This window comes from Nicotiana tabacum, chromosome 4, assembly GCF_000715075.1.
Source record: "Nicotiana tabacum cultivar K326 chromosome 4, ASM71507v2, whole genome shotgun sequence".
NCBI classification, from domain to species: Eukaryota; Viridiplantae; Streptophyta; class Magnoliopsida; order Solanales; family Solanaceae; genus Nicotiana; species Nicotiana tabacum.
The window spans coordinates 15,777,662-15,804,003 of record NC_134083.1 but is presented as its reverse complement, the minus strand read 5'-3'; the positions used below and the strand labels follow the sequence as shown (position 1 = coordinate 15,804,003).

At 36.9% G+C, this 26,342-nt stretch overlaps 1 protein-coding gene across 1 annotated transcript; it reads right to left on the bottom strand.

Annotated features, from left to right (window-relative positions):
- Positions 1-1,662: 1,662 nt before the first annotated feature.
- LOC107781112 (uncharacterized) lies at positions 1,663-5,157 on the bottom strand. The gene is made up of 3 exons (XM_075251438.1): positions 3,208-5,157; positions 2,392-2,835; positions 1,663-2,301 (listed from the first exon to the last, which is right to left on the bottom strand). The coding sequence occupies exons 2-3, from the start codon at positions 2,485-2,487 to the stop codon at positions 1,957-1,959; spliced, it is 441 nt and encodes a 146-aa protein (XP_075107539.1). The 5' UTR covers positions 2,488-2,835; positions 3,208-5,157; the 3' UTR covers positions 1,663-1,956.
- Between the last annotated feature and the right edge of the window lie 21,185 nt (positions 5,158-26,342).

Below are 26,342 nucleotides of genomic sequence, written 5' to 3'. Positions count from 1 at the left end.
GAATTGTCCGTGGTTCGGTACCTCGTGGAGTTGTTGACTAAAACCTGATGTAAAAGCAGTTGTAATTATTGAGTTATTACTTGTCCTTGCTGTATTCGTAATTCTGGATTTAGGTTGTGTTCCATTCACTTTGTCTGCGTCATTTTCATGATATTCCGCTGATGCTTGTTGTTTCTTGCTTAAATGCAATTACTGTATTGTGAGCCATATTGCATAGTCTTTATGTAGACATCATACTTCTGTTATTCATGTACTTATATTTATTCAGTTTATTAGACCAGTGGGTGTCTTGACTGTTCCTCGTCACTACTCCACCGAGGTTAGTCTTGATACTTACTGGGCACCGCTGTGGTATGCTCGTGCTACTCTTCTGCATATTTTTATGCAGATCCAGGTACTTGTTCGTTAGCTAGCTGTGCGGGTTGTTGCTGTGGAGACTCAAGGTAAACCTGTTGCTGCATTCGCAGGCTTCGGAGTCACGTTCCAGTTTTTGTTTTGCACTGTTTATTCTTATTTCTAGACAATTGTATTTAGAAGTTTTCTAGCAAACACTCTATAGATCTTATGACTTGTACTACTGATTTTGGGAATTTTAAGAGATTCTATTTAAATAATTTTGTTATTTTAATTATTGTTAGGCTTACCTAGTCCCTAAGACTAGGTGCCATCACAATACTCAACGGAGGTAAAATTGGGTCGTGACACTGGAGGAGTTGAATACCCTGATTTGCATTTCCATTCTGCATGTCCCCATAGACCTAAACCAAGATAGTCACGATAATATTTGATTGTAGTGAGCACAAATGTCATAACATCTTCACCCTTCATCAACATATCAACATATCTTATAACAAATACATCACAACTTTTGATTCCTTTCTGTTTTGTTGCTTCTTTCCAGTGAACCACAAATGGTTCATATACATGCCCAAATATAGGATGCAAGTCACCAAATTTATAATACTCCAAAATCACAGGAATGAAATGCTTATAAGGAAGAACCTGCTCCACTATAACATCATACTCATTGTTCTTATACACTGAATCATATACATCTATGTGGTCTTCTCATTCATGTCTAACACTGTCAGAAAATAATGAGTGCTAGAATCTAATGGAATTTTACCATTTACCAAAACTGCAGGAAGTTGAACCGGACAGAATACTTTTTCAATAGATGTCCATGAAATCCCACATTTACGATTCTCACCCAATATATACTAACAAAGCCCAAATCCCAGTCCAGAAGGGTCATTCCAAAATTCAAACTCATTCCACTCTTTTGGATTATTAGTCCAATCCTTATGTGCAAGATCCAAAGTGTCGTCAAAACCTACATCAGTTGTTGTCGAAGCAAATGGATAGTCATTGATGTGATATATATGCTTCTTCCTCAGATAATACAATAAAATATCTATGTGCTGAATAAAAAATATAAATAAATTTATGTCAAGTATAATACAAAATAAAATCATGAATTCACAACGTAAAAGAGATATACATACCGCATCATGAAAATAATACTTATCATCTACAATCTCTTTAAAGAACATTCTTGACTGAATTTTTTCATTGTAAAGTTCATATGGCTTTACTTGTAGTAAAGGGTCTATTTTGTAAATATCAGTTACTCCCCAAAAAAAAAAAAAGACAGAACAAATATGAAAAATACAATAACAAAAGATTTATTAATAACATCTAAATCATATAAAAATACAATAAACAAATAGCAAAACTTACTTTGGAAGAGGACCTTTTCTCTTGTTTTATTTTAAATATGTTTCAAAATTTTCCTCCACCTTTCTGATTACTTTCTGATAATGCCAGCAGTATTTACGAATTCTTTTTCCTCTACCAAGCAATTCTTCTACTACATATGCACTTTGTCCAAATTGTGGTGCTTGTCCTCCTGCAACTTCTTTTCCTTTATAGGAGCCAAAATTTAATTTTTTATTTTCAACTTCTACCTCCTTTATATTTTTTTATTTCAGATTTCAAAGTGGGTTGCAGATTAGAATGAACATCCAAGTGAGCAACAAGCTTAACAATTTTAAGAGGAGAAACATCAACTCCCTCATCCACACTTGAATATAAAATAATCTTTCTATCATAATCATATTTCTCTATATCAGCAGCAACAGAGTGTTCAGCAGGGTCATGATCAATAGAAGCACTGATGTTGGTAGTAGCATGATTCACTGCATTATCACTTGATTGACTTGACTGAGTCAAAAGATTAAAATTAGGGCACGAATCCACAGATTTTCCCTTTCTTTTTTTATTATACGACAATGTTTGCTTCTGCAAAAAACAAAAAACAAATGCAGAGATTAAGGTCCATTATAACATTTTACAACTGTTAAATAAAAAAATAAAACTGCTCACACTAACCTGCTGAATCTTTTCAATAATCTCATGAACAGTAAAAGGTGCTTTTTCTATCAATACCCTTTTATTTCCTTGCAACTTACTTTCACTTTCTTGCATGCATATATCAGAAAGAGTTGCTACACCGGTAGAATCAGGTTTCCTTTCCTTTGGTGCGGATGGTGTGTTCAAGTTTGATATAGAAATATGTTATTCCTCTTCAGGTGAATCCAAAATTATATTCTCATCTTTAATATTGTGCAAAATAGCATCAGCATCTGTACCTCATGTTACAACATCTGTTCCACTTCCCTGAGAGAGTGCAAGTACGCTATTTTGCAAAATATTTTGACGCTATTATCCAATCGATTTTTTAATAGATAATATGAGTGGATAACTATTTTCTTTTAACTATTTTGCCACCACCATATGTAGCAACCGCAATCACCATTGTCCAATGAACAAATCCTTGTGTCAAGAAAAAAACTATGAAGAATGTCAAAAATATGATATGACACAATCACCCGTTCTAAAAAGAGAGAGTCATTGTTCGACGCCTGTACTTTTTTATCAGACGTGGTGCGTAACCTTTATTAAAATAATAATTAATGCACAACTGTATTTGTTAACGGTAACAGCTATTAAATTTACTCTTTCTTTCATTAATTGATATAAAGAGACATAACTTTTAGGCTTGTTAAAGCATTTCTTTCATTAATTGATATAAAGAGACATAACTTTTAGGCTTGTTAAAGCAACAACAACAAACACCCAACTGACAACAAACACCCAACTGATATCGTACAAGTGGGGTTTAGAGAGAGTAATGTGTACGCATACCTTATTTCAGGTTGTTTCCGATAGATCCTCGACACAAGAAGAAGGAAAGAGACAATGTATCAGTAACAACAAAGGAATCCAGAAGGATAACACCAGCAACGCAATAACCAGAAAATAAAGAGAAAAGTAACAACACTAAGCAGTAATAAATGGACGGTACTACAGACGCAAAGGAATAATATGGACACAACAAGGGCCACTAAACATTCTACAGCCTAACCTACAACCTTAACGAAGTATTAAGAACACAACTGGCGTCACTAGCAGCCTAAAACAAAACAGTATCATACTAGCCTCCTATCTCCTAACCTACAACCATAATGCTCGACCTCCACAACTTTCTATCCAGGGTCATGTCCTCAGAAATCAAAACAAAACAAATAAAGTAAAAAAATCTAAGAAAATAAATAAATGTGATTTTTGGTCCTAGAGAGGTACAAGTCACTTCTTCCATGGCCTCCCCTATATATAGAGAGGGAGAGATGTAGCTAACATCATAAGAGGAGAAGCCGAATAAGAAGGACACATGCGATGATACCTTTTTAGTGCTACGGAAAAATTACCAATTTAGTTCCAGTAACTAAACCAAAGAATCACAAGGCGAAAGTCCAGCATAATGAAGTTCCATGGTAATAAGCTTTACATTCCAATATCTCTGTTTTATGTAAGTACACGTCCCAAAATAACTAAAATATGAATGCGTAAGAGAAGATAAAAAAAAAAAGACAAAACCAACGAACTGCTCATTAGAAACACAAAGTCATTGTAAACACTCTCAAACAAGATTCGCTCGGCTTCTGCCGGAGCAGTTTTTAAGCAGCATACCTCTTTTTCTTTGTCTTTGCCTTCAACCTATCACATAGGAAAGCTTTCTCTAATTGCGCCACCCTCTGCGCCAGCGAATTCAGCATCAGCGTTTGCATTTCGTTTCTATGGCACAGCTCATTCATCATTCTCATCATCTTCTCATTCTTTTCCACCATTTTCTCCATCAACTCTCTGCTTTTTCTACTCTCATCTTCCCCATGTAACCCTAACTTCATTCTCCTCCTCATCAGTTCTTTCAATCACATCTCCTACTTCGCTTCTCTCCACACTTACCTCCTTTACCTCCGGCAACTCATCCGACTTCTCAATTGATGGTGCTGCATCGCATTCGCCCTCTACTTGTGTTTTCTCATCTTTCTTCGTACAATTCAATGCTGCTTGATTTTCTGCTTCCACACTCTGCTCCAATAGATCAGAAACTTCACTCTGATATGTCGATTTTTCAATTTCGTCCTGATTTCCTGTGGAATGGGGGATGTATTCGGTCGGATTGACCAGTTTAGGGACTTCATCGGAATCATTGTATTTATTCTCCTCTTTGACTGCAATTTGATTACCTGCGGAAACAATAAAGTCAATTTTCTCTTGCAAAGAGATTGCCTTTTTAATCGCAGCCTTTCTGCAGTCCCTAACACCGGAATCAACTCCACGAGCGGAATCCAATTTCAAAAGCAGAGACATGAGTGTCTCATTCACCCGCAACCTCTCCCTTTCGTCTCTCTGAATCAACTCCGCCATTTCGCCGCAGAAAATCTTGCGCTCTATTTCGTCCACCTCTTTTCGTATTGATATGATTTTCTTCACGCTTTTTCTCACTAAAAAGCCTCTGAATACCTTCTGAATCCTTAAGGAGAAAAGGGACTGGTCCGGCTTAGATTTCTGAGTCTTCAAGACTGAAACAGACCGCTCAGGATCCGAACCGACGAAGTGGACCGGAATCTGAACAACCGGCTTAATACCGATAGCATTTTGATGTATCGGCAGCACGGGTATTCCTTTCATGTTTGAGGAATAGCGAGGGCGAGTCGGCTGGGACCAATAGCTTCCGTATAATGGGCTTTCCATTTGTTAACTTTGTTGATATTCTTTTGATAGCTAAAGTTATTAGTTGTGTTTTACGATGAGAGAAACGGGGAGTTTTTCTGCTATTTATGTGTGTGTGAGAGAAAAACTGAATTGAATGTTCCAGAAGTTTCAGGAGTTCTTTTTGGAAGGCATGGAAATATAGTGATGTAGAATGTTCCTCAAACTGTTGCACCCCAATCAACTCTGACCTTTGAAAAAGTAATACTTTGAGTATATATAAACTAGTGAATTTATTGCGGTACAATGATAAAATTAAAATCATTTCTTTAAAATTAACTAGAGATTGAAAAATAAAATATTTACTAACAAAATGCTCCAATTGAAAAAAAAAACTTACAATAAGTTGACGCTATAGAAATTGATCGGAAGGAAATATAATTATCTTTTTGGATTGAGGACCCTATAAAACTTAGTACTGGTATTATATTAGCACACACAATTGTCATTCATCATGGAAAAAAAATCATCATTATTAAAAAATCAATTGGAGTACTGAATAGACAATACGAAAATATTCACATATCTTGATTAAATTCGATATAGATAAAGAAATTGCGAATATTTAACTCTCATACCCTTATTATTATATATAAAACTTTTATAGTCAACAGCTAAAACTCGAAGGAAGATCCTTATTTATGAGCATACATAATAATTCATTGAATAACTCTGTTTCTCGTAATTTCGAATGGCTACAATATAATTGTCATTAGTAAAAATTAAATGTTAGTCCTGAAGGATAACCCCAGAAGATAAATACACTTCCTCTTTCAAGAATGAAAACATCTAACCGAGCATAATAATACATCAAGTAAGATAACCACTAATTAAATAATTTATTTACTTACCTAGATATTGTAACTAATAAATACAAAAAATGAAGAAAATTTTCCATGTCTTGCATACTAAACTTCAGAGCAACATAAATATATACTTTTGTTTTTGTATGAGAAGATAGGAAGTTATTTGCAGCCAAGTATGTAAGGTTCCACACTTTAAGAAAATATTATTATCCAATTGCACAAGCGAGGAAACATATATAAAATGCGCTCTGTACTTATCCGGAAAAGTCACTATTTCTGCTTCTATTTTTAGGAAGAATTTATTTTTTTACTTCTCATAAACTGTTTTGCTTCTTCCCAAAAATATTTTTTTTTCATAAAAAAGCTTGGTCAAACACCTTAGGTTGAGAGAAAAAAAGTACTTTAGGGAAAAAAACACTTTTGACCTTTAATTTTAAAATTTTCTACCAAATGAATCGCAATTTTAAATATTTTTTTAATTATGAATACCATTTGGTACTTTCTTCATGTAATTTTCAAAATATTATATAATTTAATAACATTTAAATAAGGGGGTCATTTGGTACAAAATTGGGATATCCCGCCTTTTATATGAGATAAATTACATCAAAATTTTGAAATAAAATAAAAACTAATTTTGGCTAATATCTCCAACAAAATATGAAATAAATTTAATTCTAAAATTTATCACGAAATAATTCACCTAATCCCTTGAACGAAACGGCCCTACATATGAAACGCTGGAGCTCGATAATTAGAAGGGTATTTTTATATAAATGTTTTTTTATTTATAATATAATATTAATTTTATGTTGGAATAATCAACCTAATTCCTTGAACCAAACAGCTCTTAAATATAGTATTTGGAAAAAGTTATAAATTATATTATTTTTCTAGTATTTAGAAATCTAAAATTGCCTAAAACTTCTACTATTTGAACCATTCTTTATATGTAAGAATTTTTAATATTTAGTATTTCGAATTTTTAATATTTAGTATTTCAACATAGATTAAAATTTACCATAATCTTCTGAATAGGGGAATAACTAAATCCAAGAATTTATTTTAAATTGTCGAGTCTGCATAGAAAAGAAAATCCGAATGGCTGGGTCAAAAGGAGTATATGCTAGCGTTTAGGAGCACTAATATCTTTTTTGCTTATTTCTCAGCGCCTTAGAAGTATCTGTAATTCATTGATCCACAATTACAAGTAAAAAAGAGTCTAAAAGGTATAAAAATAAATATTAATACTAATCATTATAACAAATTGTATTACTGAAAAGTAAAAGTATTGAAAATTTACTTTTGCATCTAGACTTTTCGAATTATAGGAAAGAAATTTTCATTCCTTTAAAAACTACGGAAAATATGTATAATGATATACATTAATCAACGACCTCAAACATTTATCACCAATATTTTTGCTATCAGTAAAAGTTCCTAATCATAAAAATATATAAGCGAGCACGATATCAAACTTATAATTCTAAAGCTAACGAGCCTTAAACCTTCAATAGTGTCGTCTCAACGAAAACATATATAGAGTTTGTTTGGCTAAGTTTATAAGCTGGTCAAACCAGCTTATAAACACTTTTTGACTTATTTATGCATTTGATAAAGTTAAAAGTGTTAGATCTAAGTTGATTTCAATGATCCAAAATAACCAATTACTCCTTATGTGCAGGAACAATTTCTGAGCAATAGAATGGAGGCATAAATGAATCAAACGAAAAAGGAAAGAGGAGAGTAAAAAATCAATCAAGGGAGCTAGCAAAATCAATCAAAAAAGATATTATATGAAGGATCTCAATCAAAGGAGGTCAAGGGCACGAAATTATATGCTAAAGATTCTCCCACATAAATACGTCAGTCGAAGCATCAATCAAGGAATTTGGCAACGAGAATATTCTCTCATTAAAGGAAGAAATAAATCAAGCTCACGAGTCAAGGCAAATAAACAGAGAATTAATCTTGGAAAGAATCAATTTACGATTCCTTCTTAGTACAACTCCCGTGGGTTTGCAATCTCTCAAAAAGACGTACAAGACATGAAAGCCTCCAGAAGTATAAATACCTACTGCATCAGTCTTGGAAATATATACTTTAATCAAACCAATTTCAATCTCTTTGTTCTACTTCAAACAAATAATGTAGTTTACTTTAGATTTCTTGTGTAACAAAGAAGATAAGAGAGAGAGAAAAGAATACTGGTGAGGCATTGTATCAATTATGGAGAAAAGAACAAAGTGACATAAGCTGTTGGTGTATAACAACATCAACCCATCTGTACTAAGCTACTTCATACTTGGAAGAGATCACCCTTGCAACCCAAGAGGAATGGACATAGGATTCACTCTGAATCCGAACCAGTATAAAATACACTGTGCCATTTACTTTCTGCAATTTATCTTCTATATTCTATTCCTGAAAAGTTTAGTCGACTAGAATACAAATTAGTCGACTACCTCAAAAAAGAGAAGAAAAATACAATTCACACCCTCTTGCACTTTCAATTGGTATCAGAGCAGGTCTCACACTTTTTGGTTAACAGCTTGTGAGAAAAAATTATGGCAAATCAAGTAACTGTTGGAGTACTCTTTCAAGAAGGTACGTCTCAAGTCAGGCCACCATATTTCAATGGACAACATTTTTCTCACTGGAAAGTACGAATGAAAATTTATGCAAAATCTTATGATGTGAAACATTGTAGCGTTATCAGATAGGTAAACTATCCACTACCAGCAGCAACTCAACCACTTGTTGATCCTAAAGATATAGATGAATATACAAACGAACAAATGGCAGTCGTTCAGGTTAATGCTAAGGCATAAAACCTGTTGTATAAAGCTATAAGTTGAGAAGAGTATGAGAAAATTTCAAGCTGTGATATGACCAAAGAAATATGGGACAAACTGGAAGTCACCTATTAAGGAACCAACAAAGTGAAAGAAACTCGGATAAACATGTTGGTTTATGATTATAAAATTTTTCAGATAAAAGAAGGAGAATCCGTTGAGCAAATGTTCGCAAGATTCAGCAAAATTATTGGCGATCTAAAAGCCTTTGGTAAACCTTACTCAAGTGGTGATCAAATTCGAAAAATCCCAAGGAATTTACCTACCACTTGGCAGACAAAAGTAGTTGCACTCGAATCTCAAGATCTAAATAAACTTTCATATGGTTAACTACAAGGAGATCTTATAGCATTCGAGGAAACCCATCTCAAGGAAAAAAAAGTCAGTAAGAAAAGAAGAAAACAGTTGACTTCAAAACTACAACTGAAGGACCTGAGAATGATATTGATGACGACCCAGAAGCTCTTGAAGAAGAAATTGCAATGGTATCAAGAAACATGGATGGATTAATGAAAAAGTATAGAAACACAAGAAGGGGAAGGATGCTATCTAGGCGAACCAGGCAATACAATGAACAAGGCAAGAATGACGGAAAGTGTTATGAGTGTGGAAGATATGGGCATGTTCAAGGTAAATGCCCATATCTTAAAAGAAAAATCTCCAGGGGGTTCAATAAAAACAAATCCTTCGGAAGCTGGAGTGATGAAGATAGTTAAGAACACGAAGAAATAGCAAATTTGTGCTTCATGACCATCCTGGAAAATGACATGAACAAATATTCTGGTTGCTAGACCGATGAAGATACATCAAACGATGAATGCAAGGAAGATAATAAAAATTGTTTCATGGCACGAGGTGAAACAAGCGAGGTAAGATCCTATAACTACGATAGATGTAATGAATTGAAGAATATTCTTGACCTTACCCTAAAGGAGTCTCAAAAAATCACTACTAAAAAATAGCAAATTTGCGATAGTCAAATCAGTCGGAAATCGGTCGAAAATCGTATTTTTCCGATGGATTTCCAACTGAAAAGTGTCAGTCGAAAAATACGTGGTCGCAATATATTTGCGACTGAATCAGTCGCAAAATTAGCGACGGATTCAGTCGCAAATTGAATAATACAGGACATTTGAATTAAAGTAATTTGCGGCCGAATCAGTCACTAATTTTGCGACTGATTCAGTCGCTAACCAGAAATAAAAAAACAAATACAAATTTAATGTCACGACCCGAAATTCCCACCATCGGACCGTGATGGCGCCTAACATTTCACTTTCTAGGCAAGCCAATGTTAGAATAATATTAACTAATTTTTAAACAATCTTTAAATTATTAATAATCAAAGAAATAAATGCGGAAGCAAAGTTTGAAATATAGTGAAATAACCCATAAAAATAACAGTGTCTAAATACCATTCCGGAATTGGTATCACAAGTACACGAGCTTCTAGAATAAATACAAATAAAGGTCTGAATAAAATAAAGTTGTCTGGAAATAAACACACAGCTAAAGTAAAATAGATGGGGACTTCAGAACTGCGGACGCCATGCAGTTATACCTCAAGTCTCCTCTGGTAGCTGAAATCCGAGCAAGTCTATGGTACGCCGCTGGGATCAACTCCAAAATCTGCACAAGAAGTGCAGAGTGTAGTATCAGTACAATCGACCCCATGTACTGGTAAGTGCTGAGCCTAACCTCGACGAAGTAGTGACGAGGCTAAGGCAGTTCACTTACATTAACCTGTACGTAATATTAATAACAACAACAAATATTAAAAATAAATCAGGTAACTTATTTATAGTAATTGAAGCCAACTCAACAATCATAATCCATTATTATTTCAACCAATTCTGTTGCAGCGTGCAACCCGCTCTCATAATATTTTCACATTCAATACTGTTGCAGCATGCAACCCGCTCTCCCCATATATTCCTTTTAATCAAGTCTGTCATATATTTATTTCAATCAAGTATATATATAGACTTTTAAATAAGTCTGTTGCGGCGTGGAATCTGATCCCCCAATATTGACTTTTTAATAAGTCTGTTGCGGCGTGCAACCCGATCCTCCAATATGGACTTTTAAATAAGTCTGTTGCGGCGTGCAACCCGTTACTCCAATATATCCATTTCAATCAATTCTTATAGAAGAAATTTTTCCAATTAATACAATAATTAATATAAAATTATAAGACAACAAGCATTCAATAATTATAATTTAATTATGAAACAGACAATGACAATAACAATTTATTTTGAAAATCAGGGAGAAAATAGATAGTTTAATATTTAATATGCTAAATGTCAAGTAAAAATTAGTGCACATAATTCAAATAAGCATGTAGCGATTATTACAGGATTTTAAGAATTAATATTTGGCAAAGAATAAGAGATAAATAATTATTATAACAATTAATTTATGATTTTTCAAGTAAGCAGGCAAACAATAAATTTCACGACGTATAGACACTCGTCACCTCGCCTATACATCGTTCACATGTATTTCACATAACAAATAATTTAAGGGTTCTATTCCCTCAAGTCAAGGTTAACCACGACACTTACCTCGCTTTGCAAATTCCAATCAATTACTCAACCACAACTTTTCCTTTTAAATTTGTCTTCGAAAGCTTCAAATCTATTCACAAATAATTCGATATATTCAATACTAATCATAGGAATTAATTCCATATGAATTTATAAATTTTTCGGATAAAAATCTGAAATTCATTTAAATATTCGATAGTGGGACCGACGTCTCAAATTCTGAAAAAACTTACGAAATCCGAACACCCGTTCCGCTACGAGTTCAACCATATAAAAATTATCCAATTTCGATATCAAATGGACCTTCAAATCTTAATTTTTCATTTTTGGACGATTTTATAAAAATCTGATTTTTCTTCCATAAATTCACTCATTCATGATATAAATGAGTATGAAATCATGAAATATAATCAATATAGGATAAGGAACACTTACCCCAATATTTTTCCATGAAAATCTCCCAAGAATCGCCTTACCCGAGATAAAAAATGGAAAAGAGTTGAAAATGGGTCGAAACACCATTTCCAGAACTTAAGTTCTGTTTCTAGGATTTTTACTCATCGCGATCGCGGAAATTCGTTCGCGATCGCGTAGAACAACTTTTGCCCAGGTTCATTTTACTCTTCGCGATCGCGGGAATGGCTTCACGATCGCGAAGCACATTTTGGCTGCCCAGACTTTTAACTCTACGCGATCGCGTAAATGCTCATGCGATCGCGGAGTATATTTTTCCAGCCTTACGCGATCGCATAAATGCTCATGCAATCACGGAGCACAATTGACGTGCCTAGCTCCTGCCTTCATTCCTTTTACACGATCGCATCTAGTCCCTTGCGTTCGCAGTGCACTGAGAGTTTACCTTCTGCGATCGCGTGCCTATCTTCGCGAACGCGAAGGGTAAAACTCACTACTTATAATTTACTCTTCGCGATCGCAGGAATGGCTTCGCGATCGCGAAGCACAATGCACCAGATGACAACAGAAGCTCAAAATCCAAAATCATCTTGTAGCCTATCCGAAACTCACTCGAGCACTCGGGACTCCAAACCAAACATGCACACAAGTCCTAAAACATCATACAAACTTGCTCGCGCGATCAAATCGCCAAAATAATACCTAGAACTACGAATTGGACACCAAATCAAAGGAAATTTTTAAGAAAACTTTAAAACTTATATTTTTACAACCGGACGTCTGAGTCGCGTCAAATCAACTTTGATTCTCACCAAATTCGGCAAACAAGTCATAAATATTATAGTGGACCTATACCGGGCTTCAGAACTAAAATACAGACCCGAGGTCAATAAATCGAATATCAGTAATTTCTTAGAAATCATTAAGCTTTCAAGCTTTTAATTTTTCATCAAAATTCCATATCTCGGGCTAGGGACCTCGGAATTCGATTCCGGGCATACGCCCAGGTGCCAAATCACGATACGGACCTACGGAATTGTCAAAACACTGATCCGGGTCCGTTTGCTCAAAATGTTGACCAAAGTCAACTTAGTTGAGTTTTAAAACTCTATTTCTAATTTTAATCCATTTTCACATAAAAACTTTTCGGAAAATTTTACGGACTGCGCACGCAAGTTAAGGAATGATAAATGGTGCTTTTCGAGGTCTTAGAACATAAAATTACTTATAAAATTTAAAGATGACATTTTGGGTCATCACATTCTCCACCTCTAAAATAAACGTTCGTCCTCGAACGGAGTTAGAAAAAAGTACTTGAGCTGGTGAATAAGTGTGGATATTTACTCTGCATGTCTGACTCGGACTCCCAGATAGATGCCTCTACTGGCTGACCTCTTCATTGCACCCGAACTGAAGGATAACTCTTAGACCTCAACTGTCGGACCTGCCGGGCTAGAATAGCCACCGGCTTCTCCTCGTAAGTCAAATCTTTGTCCAATTGGACTGAGCTGAAATCTAACACATGGGACGGATCACCATGATATTTTCGGAGCATAGACACATGGAACACCGGATGAACCACTGATAAACTAGGTGGTAATGCAAGCCTGTAGGCTACTTCACCCACCCTTTCAAGAATTTCAAAGGGTCCGATATACCTAGGGCTCAACTTGCCCTTCTTTCCGAACCTCATTACACCTTTCATAGGTGAAACCCGGAGCAATATTCTTTCTCCAACCATGAATGCAATATCACGAACTTTACGGTCGACATAACTCTTTTGCCTAGACTGAGCTGTGCGAAGTCGATCCTGAATAATCTTAACCTTATCCAAGGCATCCTGTACCAAATAGGTACCCAACAACGGAGCCTTTCCCAGTTCAAACCAACCAACTGGCGATCAGCATCGCCTTCCGTATAATGCCTCATATGGAGCCATCTGTATGCTCGACTAGTAGCTATTATTATAAGCAAACTCCGCAAGTGGCAAGAAATGATCCCAAGAAACTCCAAAGTCTATAACACAAGCACGGAGCATATCTTCCAATACCTGAATAGTGCACTCTAACTGTCCGCCTGTTTGTGGATGAAATATTGTACTCAACTCCACCCACGTGCCTAACTCACACTGTACAGCCCTCCATAAATGTGAGGTAAATTGCGTACCTCGATCTGAAATAATAGACACGGGCACACCGTGAAGGTGGACAATCTCACGAATATAAATTTCAGCTAACCTCTCTGAAAAATAGGTAAATGCCACTGGGGTGATATGTGCTGACTTGGTCAACCTGTCCACAATGACCCAAACTGCGTCAAATTTTCTCTGAGTCCGTGGGAGCCCAACAACAAAATCCATAGTGATACGCTCCCACTTCCACTCAGGAATTTCTAACTTTTGAAACAAACCATCTGGTCTCTAATGCTCGTATTTAACTTGCTGACAATTCAGACACTGAGCTACATATGTAACTATATCCTTTTTCATTCTCCTCCACCAATAATGTTGCCGCAAATCTTGATACATTTTGCCGGTACTTGGATGAATAGAATACCTGGAACTGTGTGTTTCTTCAAAAATTAATTCACGAAGCCCATCCACATTAGGCACACAAATACGACCCTGCATTCGCACAACCCCGTCTTCCCCCACAACAACCTGTTTGGCATCACCGTGCCCTACCGTGTCCTTAAGGACAAGTAAATGAGGATCATCATACTGCCTCTCTCTGATGCGCTCATATAAAGAAGACCGAGCGATTGTGCAAGCTAGAACCCGACTGGGTTCTGAAATATCTAACCTCACGAACTGATTAGCCAAAGTCTGAACATCTGCAGCTAATGGCCTCTCACCAACCGGAATATACGCAAGACTGCCCATACTCAGAGTCTTTCTACTCAAAGCATCGGCCACCATATTGGCCTATCTGGGGTGATGCAAAATGGTGATATCATAGTCTTTAAACAACTCCAACCATATTCTCTGCCTCAAATTAAGATCTTTTTGTTTGAACAGATACTGAAGGCTGCGATGATCAGTAAATACCTCACACGAGACACCGTAGAGGTAATGCCTCCAAATCTTCAGCGCATGAATAATGGCTGCCAATTCTAAGTCATGAACAGGATAATTCTTCTCGTGAACTTTCAACTGCCGCGACGCATATGCAATTACCTTGCCATCTTGCATTAATACTGAACCAAGCCCAATGTGAGATGCGTCACAATATACCGTATACGATCCTGAACTTGTGGGTAATACCAACACTGGCGCTGTAGTCAAAGCGATCTTGAGCTTCTGAAAGCTTAACTCACACTCGTCTGACCATCTGAATGGGACACCTTTCTGGGTCAATCTGGTCAACGAGCTTGCTATAGATGAAAACCCTTCCACGAACCGACGATAATAACCTGCTAAACCCAGGAAACTCTGGATCTCTGTAACTGAAGTAGGTCTAGGACAATTCTGAACAGCCTCAATCTTCTTAGGATCCACCTTTATGCCTTCTGCCGATACAATATGCCCCAAAAAGGCAACTGAGTTTAACCAAAACTCACATTTTGAAAACTTGGCATATAACTGATTATTCTTTAAGGTGTGAAGCACACTTCGAAGATGCTGCTCATGTTCCTCTCGACTGCTGGAGTAAATCAAGATATCATCAATGAATACAATCACAAAAGAATCCAAATATGGCTTGAACACCCGATTCATCAAATCCATAAATGCTGGTGGGGCATTTGTCAACCCAAATAACATCACTAGGAATTCATAATGACCATACCGAGTTCGAAAAGCTGTTTTAGGGACATCAGATGCCCTAATCTTCAATTAATGGTAACCAGACCTCAAATCGATCTTCGAAAATACCTTGGCACCCTAAAGTTGATCAAATAAGTCATCAATTCTTGGCAGCGGATATTTGTTTTTGATAGTGGCTTTGTTCAACTACCGATAATCTATACACATTCGCATAGAGCCATCTTTCTTCTTTACAAATAATATTGGTGTACCCCAGGGCGAGACACTGGGTCTAATGAATCCCTGATCAAGCAAGTCTTGTAACTTCTCTTTTAATTCTTTCAACTTCGGTGGGGCCATACGATATGGTAGAATATAAATGGGATGAGTGCCCGGAGCCAAATCAATACAGAAGTCAATATCTTTGTCGGGTGGCATCCCCGGCAAATCTGCAGGAAATACTTCTGGAAATTCACGAACAACTGGTACTGAGTCCATAGAAGGAGCATCCGCACTGGGAACGCGAATATAAGCCAAATAGTCTAGACACCCTTTCTCTACCATACGCCGAGCTTTCATATAAGAAATAACCCTGCTGGCAGAAAGACCAGGAGTTCCTTTCCACTCTAACCGAGGTAACCCTGACATGGCTAGAGTCACTGTTTTGGCATGACAATCCAATATAGCATGATAAGGTGACAGCCAATCCATACCCAAGATGACATCAAAATCTACCATATCAAGAAGTAGAAGATCCACACTAGTCTCAAGATTACCAATAGTAATCACACACGAAAGATAGACATGATCTACTACAACAGAGTCTCCCTCCGATGTAGATACACACACAGAAGCACTCAGAGAATCACAAGGAACAACCAAATATGAAGCAAAATAGGAGGACACATAGAAATAAGTAGATCCTGGATCAAATAGAATTGAAGCATCTCTATGGCAAAATGGAATAATACCTGTGATCACAGCATCAGATGACTCGGCCTCAGGCCTAGATGGAAAAGCATAAAATCGAGGCTGGGCCCCACCACTCTGAACTGCGTCTCTGGGATGGCCCCTAACTGGCTGGCCTCCACCTCTAATGGCCTGACCTCCACCTCTAATAGTCTGACCTCTACCTCTAGCTGCCTGACCCCTACCTCTAGCTGGCTGAGCAGGCGGTGAAGCAACCGGTGCCAGTATGATGGCAAGAGAATCTTGCCGAGATCTATTACTCGCCAATCTAAGTGCAATACCTCCTGATGTGACCAATGTTCCCACACTCTTAACACCCATCCTGATGTCGTGGTTGCTAAAGCTGAAGCTGACCTAGATGGGCCGGATAACCACTGTAGTAACTCTAGAGTGATGGTGCACTGATAGGAGCTGAATGTGAACTGAATACTGGCTGCCCAGAGTAAGGCATAATAAGACCGTGACTCCGTGAAGCACCGGGAGATGCATGAAGTGCTGGATGAAACGGTCTGGGAGGATGACCCCTACCAAAATTACCCCTGCCTCTAGACGAGGTACCACTGAAACCACCGAACTGACGAGGCCTCTAATCGGACCTCTGCCCTCTCTGCTGTTCAAGAACCATCTCGATCCTCCTTGCGACATTAACAGCCACTTGAAAAGAAATCTCACTTTTGGTCTCCTTGGCCATCTGAAGTCTGATAGGGTGAGTGAGTCCCTCAATAAACCTCCTCACTCTCTCTCTCTCCGTAGGTAGTAAAAGGAGAGCATGACGGGCCAAATCCACAAAACAGGACTCATACTGAGTAACAGTTATACTGCCATGGTGTAGATGCTCAAATTGCTTGCGGAATTCCTCCCTCAGTGTGATAGGGAGGAACTTTTCCAGAAATAGCTGAGAGAACTACTCCCAGGTAAGTGCAGGCGATCCAACTGGTCTGGTCAATGTATAATCTCTCCACCATTTCTTGGCGGAACCCGTCATCTGAAATACAGCAAAATCAACTCCATTAGTCTCAACTATACCCATGTTCCGCAGAACCTCGTGGCAGCGTTCAAGATAATCTTGTGGGTCCTCAGAAGGTGTACCACTGAAGTGAACTGGAAAGAGCTTGGTAAACTTATCCAGTCTCAATAAGGCCTCAAAAGACATGGCGGGCCTATCACCGATATGTGCCGCAATAACTGGTTGAACTACTCCAACTGGCGAGGCTGTTGGAGCCTGATTCTGGGGAGCCATCTGCTCCGGAGCGGGAATAGTGAGAGTTTGTGCTCCTCCCCCAGCCTGTGAGATGGTTGGTGCCACTGGAAATGTAACATTCTGGGCCACGCCCTCCATAAGACTTACCAAATGGACTAGAGTGTCCTGAAGTAATGGAGTGGCTATGAATCCTTCCGGGACCTGAACTGGTCCAACCGGTACATTCTGAACTGGAACCTTTTCCTGAAGGTCCACTTGTGGTTCTACAACAGGTGCAGCTGCTCGAGCTCTGGACTGAGCTCTACCTCGGCCTCTAGCACGACCTCGGCCTCGACCTCTACCCCTGGCCATAGTTGCCACTGGGGGTTCTAGTCTCTGTCCATCGGTAGAGGTGTTACGTGTTCTCACCATCTGCGAGAGAATAAGAGTAGAAAGGCTCAATCATCGATGATAGAATAAAATCGCACGACAGAATAAGAAAGAAGTGATATTGTTCCTAAACTTCATAGCCTCTGAGAGATAAGTACAGACGTCTCCGTACCGATCCTTCAGACTCTACTAAGCTTGCTCGTGACTCATAAGACCTATGTAACCTGGCTCTGATACCAACTGTCATGACCCGAAATTCCCACCTTCGTACCGTGATGATGCCTAACATTTCACTTGCTAGGCAAGCCAACGTTAGAATAATATTAACCAATTTATAAACAATCTTTAAATTATTAATAATCAAAGAAACAAAGGCGAAAGCAAAGTTTGAAAATTTAGTGAAATAACCCATAAAAACAACGGTGTGTAAATATCATACCAGAATTGGTATCACAAGTGCACGAGCTTCTAGAATAAATACAAATAAAGGTTTGAATAAAATAAAGCTGTCTAGAAATAAACACACAGCTAAAGTAAAATAGACGGGGACTTCAGAACTGCGGACGCCATGCAGTTATACCTCAAGTCTCCTCTGGTAGCTGAAATCCGAGCAAGTCTATGGTACGCCGCTGGGACCAACTCCAAAATCTGCACAAGAAGTGCAGAGTGTAGTATCAGTACAACCGACCCCATATACTGGTAAGTGCTGAGCCTAACCTCGATGAAGTAGAGACAAGGCTAAGGCGGTTCACTTACATTAACCTGTACGCAATATTAATAACAACAACAAATAATAGAAATAAATCAGGTAATTTATTTATAATAATTGAAGTCAATTCAGCAGTCATAATCCATTATTATTTTAACCAATTCTGTTGCAGCGTGCAACCCGCTCTTACAATATTTTCACATTCAATTCTGTTGCAGCGTGCAACCCGCTCTCCCAATATATTCCTTTTAATCAAGTATATATATAGACTTTTAAATAAGTCTGTTGCGGCGTGCAATCCGATCCCCCAATATTGACTTTTAAATAAGTCTATTGCGACGTACAATCCGATCCCCCAATATTGACTTTTTAATAAGTCTGTTGCGGCGTGCAACCCGATCCTCCAATATGAACTTTTTAATAAGTCCGTTGCGGCGTGCAACCCGATCCTCCAATATATCTATTTCAATCAATTCTTATAGAAGAAATTTCCCCAATAAATGCAACAATTAATATAAAATTATAAGACAACAAGCATTCAATAATTATGATTTAATTATGAAACACACGATGAAAATAACAATTTATTTTGGAAATCAGGGAGAAAATAGACAGTTTAATATTTAATATTCTAAATGTCAAGTAGCAATTAGTGCACATAATTCAAATAAGCATGTAGAAATTATTACAAGAATTTAAGAATTAATATTTGACAAAGAATAAGAGAGAAATAATTATTATAACAATTAATTTATGGTTTAAAACATTTTATAGTTTTTCAAGTAAGCAGGCAAACAATAAATTTCACGACGTATAGACACTCGTCACCTCGCCTATACGTCGTTCACATGCATTTCACATAACAAATAATTTAAAGGTTCTATTCCCTCAAGTCAAGGTTAACCACGACACTTACCTCGCTTTGCAAATTCCAATCAATTACTCAACCACAACTTTTTCTTTTAAATTTGTCTCCGAAAGCTTCAAATCCATTCACAAACAATTCGATATATTCAATACTAATCATAGGAATTAATTCCATATGAATTTACAAATTTTCCAGATAAAAATACGAAATTTATTTAAATATTCGACAGTGGGACCCACGTCTCAAATCCCTACAAAACACACGAAATCCGAACACCCGTTCCGCTACGAGTTCAACCATATAAAAATTGTCCAATTCCGATATCAAATGGACCTTCAAATCATAATTTTTCGTTTTTGGAAATTTTATAAAAATCTGATTTTTCTTCCATAAATTCACGGATTCATGATATTAATGAGTATGAAATATAATTAACATAGGATAAGGAACATTTACCACAATGTTTTTTCGTGAAAATCGCCCAAGAATCGCCTTACCCGAGCTCAAAAATAGAAAAGAGTTGAAAATGGGTCGAAACCCCATTTTCAGAACTTAAGTTCTGTTTCTAGAATTTTTACTCATCGCGATCGCGAAAATTCGTTCGCGATCGCGTAGAACAACTTTTGTCCAGGTTCATTTTACTCTTCGCGATCGCGGGAATGGCTTCGCGATCGCGAAGCACATTTTGGCTGCCCAGATTTTTAACTCTACGCGATCGCGTAAATGCTCATGCGATCGCGAAGTACATTTTTCCAGCCTTACGTGATCGCGTAAATGCTCATGCGATCGCGGAGCACAATTGACGTGCCTAGCTCCTGACTTCATTCCTTCTACGCGATCGCATCTAGTCCCTTACGTTCGCAGTGCACTAGGAGTTTACCTTCCGCGATCGCGTGCCTATCTTCGCGAATGCGATGGGTAAATCTCACTACTTACAATTTACTCTTCGTGATCGCAAGAATGGCTTCGCGATCGCGAAGCAAAATGCACCAGATGATAGCAGAAGCTCAAAAACCAGATTTTCTAAGTTCAAAACCATCTCGTAACCTATCTGAAACTCTCCCGAGCTCTCGGGGCTCCAAACCAAACATGCACACAAGTCCTAAAAGATCATACGAACTTGCTTGCGTGATCAAATCGCCAAAATAACACCTAGAACTACGAATCGGACACCAAATCAAAGGAAGTTTTCAAGAAAACTTTACAACCAATATTTTTACAACCGGACGTCCGAATCACGTCAAATCAACTCCGATTCTCACCAAATTCGGCAGACAAGTCATAAATATTATAGTGGACCTATACCGGGCTCCGGAACCAAAATACGGACCCGAGGTCAATAAATCCAACATCAGTAATTTCTTAGAAATCATTAAGCTTTCAAGCTTTTAATTTTTCATCAAAATTCCATATCTCGGGCTAGGGACCTCGAAATTCGATTCCGGGCATGCGTCCGGGTCCCAAATCACGATACGGACCTACCAGAATTGTCAAAATACTGATCTGGGTCAGTTTGCTCAAACTGTTGACCAAAGTCAACTTAGTTGAGTTTTAAAGTTCTATTTCCCATTTTAATCCATTTTTCACATAAAAACTTTCCGAAAAATTTTACGGATTGCGCACGCAAGTCGAGGAATTATAAAATGATGCTTTTCGAGGTCTTAGAACACAAAATTACTTATTAAATTTAAAGATAATATTTTGGGTCATCACATTTAAAGTTTCGGACCGATTTCGTCAAAAAATTTAAAAATAAAATTAATTTTTAATTAATTATTCCGACTGAAACAATCTCAAATCTTGAATTATTAATTAATTAAAAATTCCAGAAATTCTCCATGTGTGACTGATTCAGTCGCAAATCTTAATTAAATATTCTTAGAAATTTTCAATTTGCGACTGAATCAGTCGCAAATATGGGTAATTCCTGGTGAAATTTGCGATTGATTCAGTCGCAAATCTGGGCATTCTTAAGTAGAATCATGTTGTATTTCTAATTACACCACCTGCTAAAGAAAACAGCCAACCAAACACCTAACAATTAACCAAAAACCTAATATAACAATCCAAAATCTAATATTTACTACAAGACGAACAATAACATTTATAACAATTCAACCAACTAATCAAACAACCAACTATCAAACTTGTCTCTAACTTCAACTCTAAACCATTCAAATAGCCTATTCAGAATCAGTTTCCTCCTCAGACTTAGAGTACTCCATTGCAGTTCCTTTCGTGCTTTTCTTTTTTAATAATTTTTGGATCAAAGCCTGAGTTGCTTGAAATTCTTGTGACATATGATCCACTTTTTGGCGAATAACTTACATGTCTTCTTGGGAAACCGATGCCCCACTGAATAATGTTGCTGGTGGACGACTGGAGGATGGTTATACTCCAATCCCGTAAACTCGACCTTTATTTATTATTTTCACGAGAAATAAAAGAAAAAAAAGTAAAAGAAGTAAGAAAAAAAACAAGCAACTTTTAAATTAATACCAAAATAGATAATTACATAATATTTATACCTTTACTCATGCCACCAGCCGCCTGTGTCCAAATTACAGTCATATCCTCGGGTGCCAGCTGAGTTCCTTCATGCTGAGTATGTCGCCATGCATCAAGATCAATATGATACTTGTCCTGAAATAAAAATATTACACGTTATATAAATAAAATAAACCAAGAAAGAAAAATAATATAGTGCTGGTGTTGGGATCATACAAATGTCTCTGAAGCACGTGATTCGATCCATCCTTCTCTTGTGCTGTCATTTTTCTTCTTCTTGTGGGTCTCCGCAAAGACCTCAGCATAAGTCACATCTCCCCCATATTCCTTTTCCTGAAAATTAAGAAATATATATATATATATATATATATATATATATATATATATATATATATATATATATATATATATATATATATATGTGTGTGTGTGTGTGTGTGTGTGTGTGTGTGTGTGTGTGTGTGTATAATTTACATACTTGTAAAACTAAAAATATTTTATAATAAAATTACCATTCTCAAACGATGGGATGCAAAACTAATAGAACATCCAGTATGCAATGATCCACCCTTAGTAGAAGCTCTGTTTAACTTTGCCTGTTCACTCTTCTTCTTCTACTCAGGGGTATTCCACTTCGCCAAAAGCTGATTCCAGACATATTCACGTATCCAATCAGGCCTGTTGTCACCTTTCCTAGCAACATGATGTGAATCTGATATCCGCTTCCGTGTTCTCTTCTCGAAGTTCTCATTCACAAGATTTTCAAGTGCTAGCTTCCATACGCACCTAATCTGCAAAATTGAATGAATAATATTAGACGAATGAGGATAAGTATTAATAAATATTAATTTATTCTTACCTTAAATTGTTGTCACATATTCATTTTGATTTGGTACGGTATCTGTCTCCAGGAATTCTACGGCTCGTGAAAGAATAGCTTCATAGATTCCATCACCATATGCGCGGCCTGAAAGGATGGCAAAAATCTGCATTTAATTTAACATATAAAATGTCATTAGATTCATTATATGAAACATTTTATTGAATGTTTTTAAAAGGAAGTTGAAGGAAAACTCACCCGTCGCCATGGGGAACGATAACCAGCTGATGAAGATGATCGTACTGTACAGTCCCTCCAGTACACTGTCTCACGGTACCAGCAACTGTAGAAGTACTAGTAGATGGGGATGCAGTTGCGTGAGAGCCTCTAATATCCAAGTTAGATATACTTGGAGTGGATGATGATGGAGATGATAATTGAGTGGGCAATGTATGAGCCACAAAAGATGAACCACCATGTTCGCTACTATGATAGCTCGGGGATGCAATCGGTGGTGAGCCACCGAACTGAATAGCAGGATCACACAGGGAAAAAGATGAAAAATGAGGTACTTAATACAATTCCAAATCATTCTTCTCTAAGTTAACAATTCCACTTATGCATAAACTTCGGAATTGTTAAAACCACATATAGGTACTAGCCTCAATTTCAAAAGTGAATTTAGTTTCAAGCTTAAATATTATTACATCTATGGCAATTCAAATAGTTTTAAATTTAATTCAATTAGAGAACTAAAAAGTATCTAAAACCTAGAGGCAAGATTCCTAATGTAAACAGATTCCTAATGTGATTTTCAAGATGTATTTTTAACAAAGAATTTATCAGAACTAATTGAACAGAACAACCTTAAACAGAACTGTAATGAACAACCTTAAATTCCCAACATGATTGAAACAGAATTATGTAGACTCTACCTGTAATGAACATTTTCAAACCTGCATGCTATTACAACAAAATAGTACTCTAACGCACTTATTTTGCCTTGAATTGAAATAACCTTTCGTAAAATTCCCACAATCATGTAGATATACACGGCAAGGTGATAAAATCAAAGACAATGTGAAGAAAGCATCACCACAATGTCGAAACTGTTATGAAAATAATTATATTGTGGATGTCCATTTATTACTCCGCTATAGATAATTTTCTTGAAGAAGATTATCCATTTAGTACTCTGTTGAAGTTTATCTACAAGCAGCTGATGCAGGCAGGTTGCAAGCAGCTCAATAAAATGATTTGTAGCAGTTTCTTATTAAACAGGCAGGTTGCAAGCAGCTCATGCAGACAGCTTATAAGCAGCTAAAGAAAATCCTTGCAACTGCTTCCTGAAAAGCCTCGCAGCTGCTTCCTTTCTTCTATAAATAGAGGAGTTTTCAGTTCATTATGTACATAAGTTTGAATTTTGAATAATATATCAGTTTCTCTCTCTACTTGTCTTTACTTTATAGTCTTTATTTTATCACACGTTATCAGCCCAAGACTCTGCCATCTCGAGCAAATACTTTAAAAGTATCACGTGTACAAACTTTATTTTTCTAAATAATGTCAAATCTTTCTAAATTTTAATTTGTAGCCCTGGATATATCGGGCAAAAGCTACATGTCTTGGGTGCTTGATACCGAAATTCATCTTGATGCGATGGGTCTGGCAGATACCATCACAGACAAAAATCAGGCATCAAACCAAGACCGTGCCAAAGTAATAATATTCCTACGCCATCACCTTGATGAGGGCCAATGCAATATCTTACTATTAAAGATCCAGTCATAATGTGGAATAATTTGAAAGATAGATATGACCACCTGAAGATGGTCGTTCTTCCACAAGCACGTTATGATTGGACTCATCTAAGGCTACAAAAGTTTAAATCTATCAGTGAGTATAATTCTGCTATGTTCAGAATTATTTCCCAATTAAAACTATGTGGTGATAATATTACTGATCATGACATGTTGGAGAAAACTTGCACCACTTTTCATGCCTCGAATATGCTCCTGCAGCAGCAATATCGAGAGATGGGATTCAAAAAGTATTCTGAACTTGCCAGTCGTGGTCATGGCCATGGTCGGGGAAGAAACTCTAATCATGATAATAATAATGCACCAAAGAACCCTCCTCACCACCAGCAGTGGAAAAGGAAGGAACAAAAGCATGAAGCGATGCAAGCAGCAAAGCCAGAAAATGCATGCTATAGATGTGGAGGAAAAGGGCACTGGTCACGTACATGCCGTACGCCAAAGTACCTGGTTGAGCTGTATCAAGCCTCCCTGAAGAAGACAGAGAAAAATGCTGAAGCAAATTTTATTTCTGAAGATAATTTAGACTTCATGCATTTGGATGTAGCTGATTACTTTGCACTCCCAGAAGGAGAAACAAGTCATGTGATGGGTGATGAATCTGTAGAGATGTAAATATTTTAATTTTTTTTTTTTGTAGTAGATAGTATGGTTATGTAATAGTTGTACATAAATAAAAGTTATGCTTTGATAATGATGTTTACTATCATATTTATTTTGTTTATGTCATTTTGAAGAATATGGATAATCCTCAAATTATGTTTGGATCAAAGACCAATCATGAAGATATTTATGTAACTGATAGTGAAACAACTCATGCCATATTCAAAGATCAGAAATACTTTTCTTATTTGCATAAGGAAAAAATAAATATTTCTACAATTTCTGGTAATATAAGTTTCATTGAAGGCTCCAGAAGAGCTACTGTATTTCTGTCTAAGGGAACAAAACTTATTATAGACAATGCATTATTCTCCTCCAAGTCCCGAAGAAACTTGTTGAGTTTTATGGATATCCGCCGAAATGGGTATCATGTTGAGACAATAGATGAAATGAACGTGGAATATCTTTGTATTACAAAGAATATTTCTGGCCAGAAATACATTGTAGAAAAGTTACCAACTTTATCTTCTGGCTTATACTATTCAAAAATTAGTACAGTTAAAGCACACTCTATCGTAAACCAGAAGTTTGCGGATTCAAATATTTTTGTGCTTTGGCATGGCCGTTTGGGTCATCCTGGATCAATAATGATGAGACAAATTACTGAAAATTCGAGTGGGCATCCATTAAAGAACCTGAAGATTCTTACAAATAATGAATTTTCTTGTGATGCTTGTTATCAAGGCAAAATGATCACTAGACCGTCACCAATGAAGGTCCGCATTGAATCCCTTCCTTTTTAGAATGTATACATGGGGATATATGTGGACCTATTCACCCACCAAGTGGGATGTTTAGATATTTTATGGTCCTAATAGATGCATCTTCAAGATGGTCTCATGTGTACCTACTATCATCTCTCAACCTGGCATTTGCAAAGCTCTTATCCCAAATAATTCGATTAAGGGCACAATTCCCAAATTATCCTATAAAG

Excerpts from the sequence above, each read along its gene's own strand:
- LOC107781112 (XM_075251438.1), bottom strand. The coding sequence starts at position 2,487 with ATGCAAGAAAGTGAAAGTAAGTTGCAAGGAAATAAAAGGGTATTGATA. Across the intron at positions 2,302-2,391 it reads TTATTGAAAAGATTCAGCAG|AAGCAAACATTGTCGTATAA; the intron begins GTTAGTGTGAGC and ends TGTTTTTTGCAG.